At 30.7% G+C, this 16,076-nt stretch overlaps 1 protein-coding gene across 2 annotated transcripts in view; it reads left to right on the plus strand.

Annotated features, from left to right (window-relative positions):
* Nucleotides 1-15,872, plus strand: part of LOC140666360 (SUN domain-containing ossification factor) — a 44,714-nt gene extending 28,842 nt beyond the window's left edge. Inside the window, exons 1-4 of one of the 2 annotated variants that reach the window (XM_072893477.1) lie at nt 4,865-5,231; nt 6,407-7,032; nt 7,168-9,092; nt 9,285-15,872. In XM_072893477.1, coding sequence (XP_072749578.1) covers nt 5,011-5,231; nt 6,407-7,032; nt 7,168-9,092; nt 9,285-10,583 — 4,071 coding nt within the window. In that variant the 5' untranslated portion in view covers nt 4,865-5,010 and the 3' untranslated portion in view covers nt 10,584-15,872. Of the gene's footprint in view, nt 1-4,864; nt 5,232-6,406; nt 7,033-7,167; nt 9,093-9,284 lie in introns of those variants that run through there. The other variant, XM_072893476.1, reaches the window with a different exon arrangement.
* Nucleotides 15,873-16,076: the final 204 nt, after the last annotated feature.

A 16,076-nucleotide genomic window follows, 5' to 3' on the forward strand; every position in this document is an offset into this window, starting at 1 on the left:
ATGAAATGTTTTGTCAGAATGATGGATAGAAAGTTATAAATATTATTTTTACCTGATTTTAATCAGTCCTTATTGCAATGATAGAATCGGGGGTGTAACGTTAGAAAGGATCCATGCCCAAGAGCAGTCTTATATTTTTACGAGTCTTACGAGAAAAAGCTACTTAGAAAGCCGTTAAGTTGATAGAATTTCCAAGCTACTTTCGTGTATAGTCACTTCATGATTTCGCTGTCACTTGAGATTTATCGATCGCCTAAGTACACGCAATGGAGGACGCACACGCACGCTAATATAACAGGAACATTATTTAGTGCCTCCACAAAGAGCCATCGATATCCGATTGAGAAAGCATGTTCCTTCAAAGATCTCTAAGTAAATTTAATTACGCATGTACAAGCCAATTGTCCGATTACATACATGATTGATGTAAATTTTGTCAATACCGCAGCGTGATGTTATTTTTTAGAAAGAGAAAATTTCTTTAGAAAATTTCAGGATTATTAAAATATCTCGTTATTTAACGTTTCGACCATTTGCAATGTAACTATTACAAATAATTTATGTCCTCTTAATTTAGTTAAGTTTTGTAAACAATTACATTTAATAATTCGATGGAAATTTAAGTAAATACGACTGGAATTGTATGCTATCTGTTTTTTTAGTGCACGCCCAAAAAAAAATATAGTTTATAATTGCAACAATTTATTTTCTAACTTTATTTGCTTCACTCTTTTCAAATTTTTAATATTTCTTTTATTTTTTACCTAATATTTTGCTAGTCTCATATTTTTCCATTTATTAAGACAGACTTTTGGTCTTGATTCCAGCAAGTTAATTTGTTCATGCTATTACCGTAATTATAACTCAAGTTAATAAACTTAATTAAGTGACAATTAAAACTCTTGGTGTCTGTATAAACTGTGTAATCAACTGTGTACTGACATTTCTTTCATATAATGCATGAGATAGTTTAATTTTAAAATTAATACATATATGTTTACAACAACGATATTATATATTTAGCTATAATGTGTTTATATACATACACATAACGAGCAAGAGACATCTGAAGAGGAAGACATAATCCGGATTATTTCAAGAGTTGTTCTAGTTTCACTGACAAGTTTATGAACCAGATACATAAGGCTTCGTTTTCTAACGAATAAATTTCTCTAGTTAATTGTGTTTTCACCATTGACTACCCTTTAACGTGGGTTGTCGCCCATAAATCTCCTCTCTTAATTTTTTTCACGGATTTCTTATATATTATAAAATAGCAATATCGCGCATTTCAATTGCATTTATTAGCATAGCTGTTTTCTTTTCACCTACGCGACGTCGAAACATGTTATATTTATATAAGAATTATAACAACAAACGTTATCACTGATTTATGTTTCTATTTTATATCTTATTTTAAATTGGTTTCTCCTCTTTTCCATATTTGTTCACGGCATTAGAATTGAATCTCCTTTAGAAATAGAATTTCTATTTTGATTTTTCTAATTGTTACGTGTTTTTACCATTTCTCTCATATATTCCAACATTTTAGTTTATGTAGTTTGCATTATAATAAGGCTATAATAATACGTACATGCATAACTGTGTTATGTAACAATACGTATGAATGCCTTCTGAATTAGGAAACGTTATTAATAGCCCATTGAAGAAATGCTTTGTTGATTATTTTGTCTGCCTACTTAAATTGATTGTAACTTGTGAATGAAATCTATAATATTTATAACTGCAAGGCTACTAGCCGATGCGAAAAATACTATTTCATAGGCGTTGACAGTAACATACCATATTGTAGGCATGCTAGGCATTTGCTAGATTACTCAACAATTGCCATTCTGCTCAAGGCAAGAAATGCAAGATTATTTTCATGAATTAATATTACTGAGTCAAAATATGTAACATGATTTTTTCATTGTCTAGAAAAATATCGATCTAATCGGTGAGTAATCGACAAATAATTAATTTTTTTATAAATGCATAATCATTTTAATTTTAGGTAAAAATACCAAGTTGATGTATCAAAATTGGATTAATATGTGATAAAAAAAAGTAATATATATTATATTATTTTAATATATATTATATTATTTTTAATTATATACTTTTTTAATATTTAGTTGGCTGGTGATTCATGTCTTTTACCGCTGCAACACTGTATCTGTTTTAGTTTCTGATAATTATTTTACCAAACCGATTACTATCGCGTTAGTTTACCTAGATTCTCTATTGCATTCGACATCGATGTTTGCGAGTTGCAGTCTGAACAGACAGTAGACAGGATTGCGGTTTCTCAGTGGCAAACTCGTCATTCTCGCAAACCGGCTCTGCTCATTGATCGATGTTCGCTAGACCGTGAAACGATCTCGACGAGGCTTTTACCATTCACAGTGACATCGCCTCTCCGTCTGAGGGTTTGTTCACAATGCGCCATTCGTTCCGATTAAATGCACACGCGATAAGTCGATCGTTCGAACCTATTGTCGTAATTGAGATATAATCATCTTTTTTAACGAAAGAGCGCGGAAGTCGACTTTTCCGTTGCTGTGTACATAAGCATAATGCATTCTGAGTGTTATTCAAGCTAGCTTAAAATGTTAACGCCTACGCTAACACTAGATTTTTATTTTCGGATTGTCGCGTGTGTCCCACACGCAGATATTAAGAATGCTTTTGTTGAATTAAGTAAATAATTTTTTGTTTGATTAAATGAAAAAAAAAAAGTATATGCTAATCGATTAAAATACGAAAACATTAAAATATTGAAACAAATTTTATAGATTAATTTGTGAATTAAATTTTATATATTAGTTAAATCATAGATTAATGTGACATTATATAATGCTAATTACTGATATATGTCAGTTTTTGCTTATATTGAACACACTGATTTTGTAGGTCATGAACGATAGCTACGTGAGCGATCTTTAATCACAATCGGTCAGTCGATATTTGTATTAGTTTAAAAAAACTCTTTGGATATACAATGTTTAAATGCATGAGTGTTACTTTCTAATTATAGTTATATGAAAATGTCATTTGCCTTAACCGGTATTCCTAGCACACGATTTTTCACGTCAAGTTCGACTTTTAACGTGACATCGGAAATGTATTACCGCAGCCACAGTCGTCCATGAACCATTAAATCATATTAGCGAGAAGATTTATATTACTGCAATATGAAAGAAATATTTTGCAAATTGTAGTCCGTGTATGTGAACGTCTCAGCGATAAATCTTTTAATATTGAATATAAATAAATCTTTTTTGTGGAACACGTTAGTTTTATCTGGTAACACGTGAATTTTTGGTTTTTCAAAGATTGAGTTAGCAAATAAAGACGTGATCACTCGACTACTAGGATTCTATTCACACTAGAGTCACTATAGTCAACGTTGACAGTGATCAAATTGTGATGTGACATGACAGAGAGGCATTAGCTCGATCCGTATTTTCGAACTTTATAATTCCGAATTGAATATGCATGTCAACACCAATAGCATTCCAAACATATATACGGGCGTCAATAAATGTCGTATGCTTCGAGCCTTTTAATCGTACCGTGTAAAAGCGTGCTATGTAAATAATTCTGGATTAAATAGCACGTTAAAATATATTTTTGATAGAAGCAAAAATATACACAATATCAATTAAATATGCGGAAACGTTTTATCAACAATCAAATACTAATCGCTGTTAAACTAAATGGATGGTATAACTTTATTTATTCTAAACTATTGAAATTGACATAAATAAAATAATTTATAGAATTCATTCGAGTTCTCTAGATGAAAAATATTTTTATTTATTATTAACACATGTTGTAGATACGCAATATTTTAATTTTTATTTTTACTATAGAGAATATTTCCTCTAACTAGAGCATTTAAAATATATCTCTGTTTTTTAATGATACGAAAAAACGCCAAAGGCGAAAATTGTTCGAGTCAAAGGGACTAATATCCTGACAAGCAAAAATCTTTTTTTAATGCCTTTTTAATACCTTTTAACGAGATTTCAAAATCGACTTTTTTTTTAATGAAATGGTATAGTTTTATTAACGCAGTAATGTAGCTTATAAAAAACAAATTTAACCATATAGTATATATGGACCTGCAAATAATTTTGAATTACAAAAATCACGGTTTAAGAAAAAGAACTCAAATAAAATTTATTGTACAAAGATATACTTTTTAAAAAGGTATATTTTTAGATTTTTTTAAAGGTATATCTCGATTTTTTTTTTGTAAAATTTATTCGCAAAATCTCTATCTATCCTTAAAATTATTGAGACTAAAACTTTGATGCAACTCAAGATGTCTCTCTGCGTACAACTGTGTTGCGTGAATGTTTAAATATATTTTAAATAAAAATATTGTATACATGTATATGTACATACATACATTGAGATTACTGAGCTAAATTGAAAGTCATAGAATCGAGAGATTTCGTGAATAGACTTTACAAAAAAAACATGTAGATCCACCTTTAAAAAAGATCTAAAGATGTACTTGTTTAAAAAATACATCTTTATACTGAAACATATAATAAATTATATTACTGTTTTCTTTCTAAACGTGATTTTTGTGATTTAAAGTTATTTGAACATCAACATATCTTATGTAGTCAAGTTTTTTAATTCATCTCACTAAAAAAAATGTCGACCTTGAAATCTCGCTAAAAGGCATTAAAAAGGACATTAAAAAAGATTTTTGTCAGGATATTAGTCCCTTTGAATCGAACAATTTTCGCCTTTCACTTTTTTTCGTATCGTCAAAAGAAACAGAGATATTCTAAGTGCTCTAATTAGAGAAAAGGTATACACACATTTGGATTGTGCTCACTATCTCAGTGCATTTAGATTGTTGTATTCAATAAATGAATGTTTTATCTGATATCACCGTAAAACTGTAAGAAACTTTAGGCTTATAAAACTGCGAGAAATAGTGAATAAACCTGAAAGAGAAGAATTACAACGACAAGACGAGGCAAGGCAATGGTGAAATCGTGGTGTCACATCACTTCGTGGTGTGAAGTAACGTGCGTGCCTGAGCCTAAAGTCATGGCTAAGAGTATCGTCAAGAACAATGACAGTGGATGTCCTTTACATTGGGTTGATAATCCTACCGGGCAGCCTAGACATCTTCTTCGAGCAGTTGTCTTCTACTTAAGCATATTGGCAGTATTATGGTGCATTCCTACCTGTCTCTATCATCGGTGAGAAAGTGCTATCAAGGATGTTTTCACTGATTCCCGAAATAGGTTTCTACTAAAATGTTGATAAATGTTTATTCAACATTTATTTAACGATCATCGTTTATTTCATAGATTAATCTTTTTAGAAAAAAATACAATCTTAAAATTAAAACTTTTTATAAGTTTTTGCTCTCGATTTACATATTAAACTGAAAAGCTGGAGAGAAAAGTCTTTATTTAAGAAAATTATTAAAATTATAACCTAAAGCACAAAATCGTTTTCATAGTTCTAGAAAAATCGCAGAAAAAATGCAGGTTAATTTAAATATATGTATATTTATATGAAAATTTTACATAACGTTATATTTCAAAACTGATTTTTGTGTTCATATATGAAATTGGTTGCAGCAGTTACGTATTTCCCATATTTACAAGTAATATTAGACTATGTTTATGTATATATTTTTTTTTATTGTTAATTCAATTTTTGTATCGTATCTCATATTTTCAATATACATGATTACGATACTGAAAAATTCTATGCATCTGAAAGTAATCGCCACACATTCTATTTTAGTATTCCAGGGTCACATTTGTCACTATTATGCATACCACAAAGTGTAAAGTACTGTAATATCTCCAACTTGCTTTGAAGCTACATTAAAATATATTGCAATATTTATGATTGTGATATATTTATTTTTTTAAATAAATGTTATATATGTTTAGTAATAAATGTGATATTATTTTCTTTTAGTGGCGAATTTCTTAACATAATTATATTAGGTACTTTTAAATTTTATTTAAAAAATTTAATAGTTAATTATAATAGTAAAATAAGAAGATGCACGGAAAAGCATAGGTAAAATATAATATACGAACTTATTATTATTAGACTCTTACATTTTTTCCAAGTCGTTAATTTTTCAATTGAAAAGGAAAAATTGAGTTATTAAGTGATCAAATTACATAATTTATTTTTATTTTTTATTATTTCTTTATTTATTTATTCATTTTTTAATTATTAAATCCTGCTACATCGATCTATAAATAATAAAAAATATATTAAGAAGTATTTAATAGAAAAAATATTTAAAAAAGTTATGCTTTTGTAAGATAATATTACATTATTTGGCAATGAAGCACGATTTGTATAGCGAGATGTTAACACGACTCGATGATTATTGTGTTCACAGGATCTCCGAGACTGGACAGGCAGTAGTGTTGACGTTGGTGGATACCGTGGCAGCAGAATTACAAAATCTGGCCGAACCAAAGATCGATCAAGAGTTTTCCTCGAAATCGTCCATCAAGAATTCTTCGGTATTAAACAGTAACCAAGTCAGGCAAACCGAGCATATAAAAGAGATCGTTGTGCCGACGACGCAGATTCAACCACCGCTGATTGTCGACGAGACGACAACGACGACGGAGCGACCAAATGACACGGAGACCCTTGAAGATGACGAGAAAGTACTTTTAAAAAAAATATCCGCCGAAGAAGCACCGGAGGTTGTGGTGATCGTTAGAGCGGAGCAGAAAGTCAACACGGACGAGTTGGAGCTGAAAGTCGAGGAAGAGGCCAGCCAAGTTCAAGTAGCTGAAGAATTATCCTCGAAGGTCCTCGATGATACATTTACTACGCCATCGGAATTGAATGATACGGCGGCTAGAGCACAATTGATCGGTGGTAATAGAGATGAAACTGCAGCAGTGATCTTAGACGGGCTCGTTACTTCAGGTCCTTCCGATTCACATGAGGATATACCATCTTTCAGCGAATGGGCACAGAAGCGTTTGGAGGAAGCTGAGAAGAAAAAAAGTGAGTATTGTTTTTTATTAAAACATTTTTAAATGTTATTTTCCTACAACGCACTGCGTTAAATTAGATACAATCATAGCAGACATTAGATGTAATTGCGTTTTATTTACGATCATTATTTTATTTATTTTATAGCTCATCCAAATGCCTCCGTGCAGAGTCCGGGTGGTCCAGGACGAGGCGTAAGCGGTATGAAGATTCGTTCCAAGAATTATGCCTCTCCCGACTGCGGCGCCAAGATCGTGGCAGCCAATCCCGAAGCGAATAGCGCCAAAAACGTTTTAGTGTCCACGCGGGACGAGTATATGCTGAACGCCTGTACATCACGCATTTGGTTCGTTGTTGAACTCTGCGAGGCGATCCAAGCAAAAAAGATCGAATTGGCAAATTTCGAGCTCTTTAGTTCGTCGCCAAAAGATTTCTCCGTATATGTGAGCGATCGTTTCCCTACTAAAGAGTGGAGTCCAGTCGGTCAGTTCACTGCTAAGGACGTAAAGGACATTCAAAGCTTTGCTCTGCATCCTCACTTTTTTGGTAAATTCATCAAAGTTGAGCTACAATCACATTATGGCTCGGAACATTTCTGTCCCGTTTCGTTGTTTCGCGCTTACGGTACCAGCGAGTTCGAAGTGCTAGAAACCGAGACGGAGAATCAGATTCTACAGGAGACGAGCAGAGAGAATGATGATGACGAGGATAGCGATGAGGAGGAACTGTTAGACAGTGAAGACAGTGATCCACCAAGAAATCTTTTTGGCAGCGCTCGCGATGCCGTACTAAGTATAGTGAAAAAGGCTGCAGAAGTTTTAGTGAAGTCCAGTGATCTCACCGGAAACAACATCACGGAAATTCAGCAAAGTATTGATGGTGGTAATATCTTGGAGAACTCATACAAGAGCTGTACGACACCTAGATATACGATCCTTTGCGATAACTGTACTGATCAAAAATTTGCCAGCGTTTTTCAGCTGATCAGTTGCAGAGATCAGCAATTGAACGAATTGCTTAAAATCGATTTGGTGAACAGAACTCTGAGACGGGGAAGACTATGTAGTTTTCACGGTGTGGAGATCGAGCTGTTTTCGCGAGAAAAAAAGGAAGAAATGAATTGCGATGATACGACGCATTTTAATTTGGCAGAAGATCTTCAAGCGACTTTTTTAGCTTCCGTCTTTAAACCCGAATACATTGTGGCGTTGTGTAATGTTCTGGCAACAAGGGATCGTAAAGTGGTAATGAACACGAGTTATGAGATTCCCATGAACAGTTCCGAGAAGGCTGCAAAAGAAGATATTCTATCTACTAAGAGTACTGTAGATTATCACAGTGGCGAGACCGTTTCTCATCATCAAGTATCTGTCACGTGTACTTTGGATTCGAATTCTCCTGCTTGCAAATCTGCCGCGGAGCTCCGACAGCGTTCTTTGGTTCAAGATATTAGCGAGGAAACCGAAAATATGAGTTCTGCATCCATAAGGACTTCTACTAACATGGACACTCTGGCATCGCAAATCAAACCAACAAAGACACTCAGCAAGGAGGATATGAAGAAAGAGTCTTCTATACCGATCTTGGAACCTAGTAAGGAGCCCACAGAGGAGACGTTGCAGCCAGAAGTGCTGACAACTGTTCCGCCGCCATCTAATCCGACGCCAACATTAAAAATTGCCGAAGAACTGCCGGTTATGGGAACTTCTGTCGAGATGACGTCAAAAACTATAAATAACAATCCGTCGATAAATTTGCTTGACAATCAAGAGACTGATACTCTCGTGCCTGATACGGAAAGTGTCGAGACTATTGCCCAAGTCAAAACAAACAAATCGGAAAATGGTGAGCAAGATGGGAAACAGATGAAAGATTTGAGCGAGCAAGAAGTTCGATTGTCATCTCAAGATCACCTCACGCTGGATACATTATTTTCTGATTTGAAAGATTTGGAGGGTGACACAGTTAACATGCAGAATGGAGCGTCTAGTTCTTCATCAATGTCCCAACCCACAGCAAGTGCTGTGCCTCAGAAAGAATCCGTTTTTCTTCGACTGTCCAATAGAATCAAGGTAAGAAAGAACATTATTCAGAAATATTTAAAAGAAAAAAACATTATTAAAAAACTTTTGTTTATTACAATGAGATTATTTTAAAAGATACTGGAAAATTTGATAAAAAAATAAACGAAAAAAACAAGAAACTATATATTGCAATTGTTTATTTATTTAAAAAATTATATATTTATATGAATTTTTTTTTAGATTTTAGAAAGGAACATGTCACTCAGTGGGCAATATCTGGAAGAATTAAGTCGTCGTTATAAAAAGCAAGTCGAAGAAATGCAACGCTCATTGGAGCGCGCAGTAGCCGCTATGGGCGAGGAGTCTCGAAAGGGTGAGGAGCGCGAAGAGAAAAGAATGGAAGAGATTGCTATTTTGAGAGCAAAAATCGCTATACTCTCGAAATCAGTTGAAACTCTTCTTTATGATCGTGACAGCTGGCGTAGTCGAATATCCGCGATTATCCAACACGCTTTACTGATCTGTTTGGAAGTCATCGTTATCATTGTAATACTCTCTTATTGCCGTAAAGGAAATTTTGAAGAAAATAAATTTCAGTCGGGTACAAAGAAGGAAAATACACGTCGAAAAAGTGCGGAGAACTTTAGCTCTCATACCGCGACAAAGAAAACGAAGAAACGACGACCTAGCGAGATTGCTTCTCATATTAGTGGCACCTATCACGAGCTAATGATCGATGATCGATCTCAAGAGACAAAAAAGGAGCGAAAAAAGAAACGTAAGAAGGAAATAAACGCTCCCGGAACTAAACTAGGAGTTAATGTCGACGCGGGGCAAGAAACAATGCGTTACAAAAGTGTATTGAATGAAACTAACGATACGACATTGCCATCAAGAAGAGTATTATCCATAGAGCCTCCACGTTGGAAGGTGTCGATCTTGCCTGATAAGAGGCCAGAATCTGCGCCCGAAGCTACTGTAAGTTGGTTCGACGATCGAAAAACAGAGAAGAGAGAACGAATCGCGCAGTTTGCATTGCCGACAGATAAAGCCTGCAAGATGGAATCCGGAATCTGTTTCGAATTTATTCGTCAAGATGACGAACTAAGCGAATCCAATTCGTCGTCAGCGACCGTGCATAGATCTGTTGAAGGATCGTCTATGGTTGAGCGGAAGATCGAGAGATCGAAGAACGGTTCGTTCAGAACTAGTGGTATCTTTAAAGGCGCGAAATTAAGTTCGCCCTCTTTTATGAAGACTGCTTTGGGCACGAGAAGAAAAAGGAAGTTTTCCTCGAATTCCATGGAGAAGTGGGAATGGAGCCCGGACTCGGAATATTCAAACGACAGGTCTTTCCCATCAAGTCCTACGGGTCTGAAGATACTGTCGCAAACCATCGATGGAAGTATCAACGGTGAATCCGCGTACGGTTTGATTGAGGAAAGCGACGAATCTAGAAGCAGTAATGTTACTGCTACATCGAGCAAAAAAGAGAAGAGAAGCGCTGGTCTAAAAAAAATGGTAAGAAAATTCTTCTGATTGAAATAGACTCGCACATATAGACTGAACTGGAACATCGATCGAATTGCCATATAAACTGCAGGTAGGCTTTATCGTGTGATGAATTGAAATAATCGATTTAAACGAGGAATGAGATTAAGATGAAAGTACGAAATAAGATTGAACTAAAGTCTCGTGAATTTAATTAAATATAAAATAAATACTCTCACACCTTACAGAGAGTCGAGGATGAATGAACAGAATTATGAAAATTTTTCACATTTTTACGATAAAAGTTTTTGCCTAAACGATCTTTACAGTTATCAATATAATCATAGTTGTGTATAGATTAACAAACGATATGTTAATTATTCGACTTGATTAATGTTGAATTTTTTTGCTCAAATAATAACATATAATTTGGAGAATATATCATAACTTTAAAAGAGATAAATTTGACATATGTAGTTTACATACAATTTTCAAATTCTACAAATCGAAACAGAAAATCATAAAACATGACTGCTTAAGTTTTGAAAGTTTCTTTTATTACTTACATTCTTTATTATTATAGCTGATTTTTCCTTTTTATTGCTCGTTTTGCTTATTTTAAGAACAATGATTTACTATTATTATGATTGAAAAACAGTATCGACAAATAAAAACAAAACGGAATAACAGAAAGGACAGTATGTAACAATGAATGAAAACAAAGACTGTAAATGATAACAAACATTGCATGTCTGGTCTCATCACTTAGGAAGCACAATGTCGAAGAATATAAGTATATTTGGAACTATAAAAATGAATTATTTTAAATATATCCTTTCTTTGATGCATTGTGATACATATATCGCCCTTTAGTAGATATATCGCCCTAAATTAATGGAAAGAAAGAGACAAAATTGTAATGTCCTATTAGTTTTTTAACTTTTTCTCTAGTTTTTTGGTATACAGGAATACATCGGTGTATTTTTCGTTTATATGTGACAATATATACGCATAGTTTCACGCACCACGCACCAATTACTTATTAGTAAAAATCATATCATACGTAACCATCCGCGCATTACAAAATATAAAAAAATACATAAAAGTTTGCTACGAGGTATATTTTAATTGCGTTATTGTCACAAGTGTGAGATTATCCCACCGTTGCGAAACATAAGTAAAATGATTATATATGAACATATAATTACTTTATATAGAATATATATTGTAGTAATTGGTCTCTCTCTCTCTCTCTCTCTCTCTCTCTCTCTCTCTCTCTCTCTCTCTCTCTCTCTCTCTCTATCTATCTATCTATCTATCTCTTTCTTTTCTCTTTCTTAATCGCTGCAACGATACAATATAAAAAATATTTCTGCGTTTTTGTTTTAGATCGCATTCGAATTGTTTAATTTTACTTATTAATCACTAAAGAGAAAAAGAGAAAGAAAGAGAGAATAAATAAATAAAATATTACGAAAAAAATCTATTGGGACATTAGCAATAGTCACATCTATTATTATATGTATAATCAAAGAGAATTAATTTTTGTTGCCAGTGATATGTCACGATAGGATCAAATGGTAGAAAATAATATATCTATAAAATCTATAAAATCTTAATTTTGTCAATATCGATTAATTTAGCTCACTGATAATACATTAAATTATAAAAACAGAAGAAATGTTTATAATTAAGTAAGATAATTAATTTGACTTAATTATTTTTAATTATGCATTGAAGGAATTAATTGGAGAATTTCGTATGAATTAACAATTAAATCTTAATTTTTCGTGTACAAAAAAAATTATCTCAAAATTGCTTTGATTTCTTACTTATATAGTTTTGGCCATCGTACTTTTTAAAAATGCGCTATATTTCGAATGAGCGTTATACTTACAATTAATTAATTTATGTACAATACATAATTGGATTACATCAAATTTTAAATTTTGATCTCTGCTTTGTACATATTGTTTCTTCAAGTTTTTATATTTTTACTGCGGGATTAATACTTAAAATTTTATAAGAAATTTTAAAAGATTTGGCCGCAAGAAAAAGTAAGCTTAATTGTTACAATAAACAAATTTACTGAATAAATCTAATTTACTAAAGTAATTGATATATAGGTTTTTCAGTTCTATTTTAATTTTTAATTATAAAAAAGTCATATTTTACACACGTTAATAGTATAGTTTTAGTAGTATAATAATTGAATGAATCGTCAAAAAGTAACTCAAATAAAATTATAAAACTGTGCAACAATTTTCATCATTTGTTTCTTCATCAAATAGGATATTTTAAACATTAAACTATTTTAATTTTCTACTTTTTTTACTCAAACAAACACAAAAATTGTAAAAGAAGTAGTTTGATTATTATTTTCACTCAAATCTTCGATTGTTATTATCGTTGATAATAACATCGCAATAGATTTATGAATGGTAAAGAAACTGAAGAAAACCATATTATATTAAAACCTTCGAATGTTTTCTGTTTGCTTAATGCATCTTTCATATGTGTTATTTATTTTGTTTCCCTTATGGTCTGCCGTTCTCGTCTTCCAATAATGTATTAGATAAGATTTGTTCTTTGTGAAAAAAGTAAAATTCTTTAGCTATAGATGTGTAGCGATTTCAATATCATTTATTGTTTTTTTCTCTCTTTTAAAGTTTTAGATTTACATTTGCATCACGAATTTAATGCTAAATGTAGTCATGTAAGTCGTATAAAGACATAAATATACATATACATATATTGTAATTCAGCAATATATGATAGCACTGATATGTAGAATTGTTTGGACATGTATGATTATCGTGTGATTAAATATACGGCTAATTTAGCGTTAAATGTAATATGCAGATGTTTCTTTGTCGATATATTAATTTTATTAAATATGTATCGTGAAGATATTTCGAAGATTAACAAATGATTGTGCCAGCATTTTGTAGTATTTGATAAAAGAAATGTACTGTGATAAATCCTTCTAAAAAAGGAGGAGCGAAAAAACAAAAAGGCGAATATAAAGAAGAATAGAAAAAGAAAAGCGAAGAAGAAAAATACTAACTGAAAAAGTGAAACAAGGAGGAGTAGATGAATCCGGAATGAACTTAAACTTTAATTGAACTCCTATTACTTAATGTGCATTTAGATACTATAATATAAATATTGATTAATGTGAAACTTATATATATATATATTTAAGCATATCAAATATATATATATATATATATATATATATATATATTTGATATGCTTGAATAATGCTCGAGTTTTTTTGTGAGCTTTTAGTAAATTTATTTAGTAAATATATTTTCTATATGTAAGTTATCATTACGCGCGTATATCATTAATCCAGTGATTATTTATATGCGATATAATACTGATTGTGAGAAAAACACTTTAACAATTGTATAATCTTTCCGTTATTGAATGGAATTTGTCATAATAATATAATCACAAGTTTTATATACAGTTCTTAATGGTGTGAATATGAATGTGAATATGGATGAATAATAATTATCGAAAATACGGAGCTCGTTTTAAAAACAAAAAAGGCGTTACATTTTTTTCAGCATCGTATATATATTTTTTTAAATTTAATGCAAAAGTATACATTGCAATGATATAACAAAATATATCGTGTGTGTATATAAATATATATTATTTAAAACTATCTAGAAATATATTTATATGTTGAGCTGAGAAAAATTGCGAAATTAAATTTCTAATATATCAAGATCAGTGCTTTAATATTAGACTGCAGAATTAATTTAAGCGATTTGTTAATTTTTTTACATTTTTTATGCATTATATATTAAAAAAAGTATTTAAAAATATTTAATACAGTTAATTTTATACACATATTCCAAACAAAATAATTAACAGTAAAATGTGACGTCATAGGAAAACATTGTTTAATTAACAATTAGCAAAATCTACATAAAATATTTTGCATTCATATGTAACTGTAAATATCGTTACTTTACGCCACAAGAATTATTTATAATGTATTCATATACATTTAATCGATCGCGATAAATATAATGTTAATCGATAAGTGAAAACTTTATAATTCTACTATATCACTTATTATATTGCTGGTAACGTAAGGATTAAAAAAAATCGAGCTGCGTTATTTTCGTGCAATTATCTTGTGCTAGTCTATAACTGCGAACTGTGTTTTATTAGTTATATATATATATATATATATATTATTTCTAAAAATTATATAATATATATATATATATATATAATTAATTTTCCTTAGAAAAGAAATCCGTATAGTATAATATGTGGCGTTTTAACTCTTTTATTAATTTATGAATGATTAAAAATTTGATGCCACAGATGTTCGAGCGGATTTCTACATAGACGTGTACAAGAAAATGTATAAATATATTATAGAGCAAGTAAAATCAACATCACGCTATACATATGTAATTATATTATACACATGTATATATGTAATTACATTATTATAGACTTGTTCCTATAGCTAATGTTATAAATTAAAAAATGAAAGTTAACTGTGATTCTCTATTTTTCTAAAAATTTTAAATTTTGTAGGAAGATAGAGAATATGCATTATATATAACTTTCACTTGGATTATTTGTAAAAAGAGTTATTAAAAAAGTACTAAATAACATTATTGATGCATTGAAAACATTAAGTCGTTCAGACAATATATTTTTCGTATCTATAATATTAATTTATTAATCGCGATCGATACATGAAAAAAGGATAAATAAATTTTATTACATTTAAACCTTTTAATTGTATGTGATAATACATCTTTTTATATGTACATCAATGTGTCATATACAATGAAAATTTATGAATATCTTTTTATTTAGACACATTTAAATATTTATTTAATATATACGTTCCTGTATTTTAGGATAAATTTCTAATGTTAAAATGAATATTATTTGAATGAGTATCATCAAATAATTTATTGTTATTATACATTAGAAAAAGATATGAAAAGTAAATAAGATATATATACTTATGTGTGTTTTTGTATGGAAAAGAATAATATATATACACACACACATATATATATATATATATATATATATATATATATATATATATATATGCGTGTGTGTATATATATGTATAAATATGTATATATGTATAAGAATGTTTGCCTATTGTTGAATGTTTAGTAAATTTTAGTCAATTATTATTATTATATTATAACTGTTACTCATATGCCTGAATTTCAATTGCTTGTAATTAAACTATACGTCTGTAAATACGAAAGTAATGCACATTGCATATAATGAATTATTGGAAGAATAAAGTTGCCAAAAAATTCGTCGTACATACATCATATATATAATTATGTACAATGACTTTTCCTTAACTTATGCCAACTAATATGGTTTTTAGAAATAATCTGTAAATGCTATGTCAAAAAGATCATAGAATTTTTAATATGAAAATAAGAATAAATACTTATATATGATTTAAATGCCGACATTATATGTGTGTTAATATATCTAAATAAATTTATTTTAATGAATTATAGAGAA

This window comes from Anoplolepis gracilipes, chromosome 5, assembly GCF_047496725.1.
Source record: "Anoplolepis gracilipes chromosome 5, ASM4749672v1, whole genome shotgun sequence".
NCBI lineage: Eukaryota > Metazoa > Arthropoda > Insecta > Hymenoptera > Formicidae > Anoplolepis > Anoplolepis gracilipes.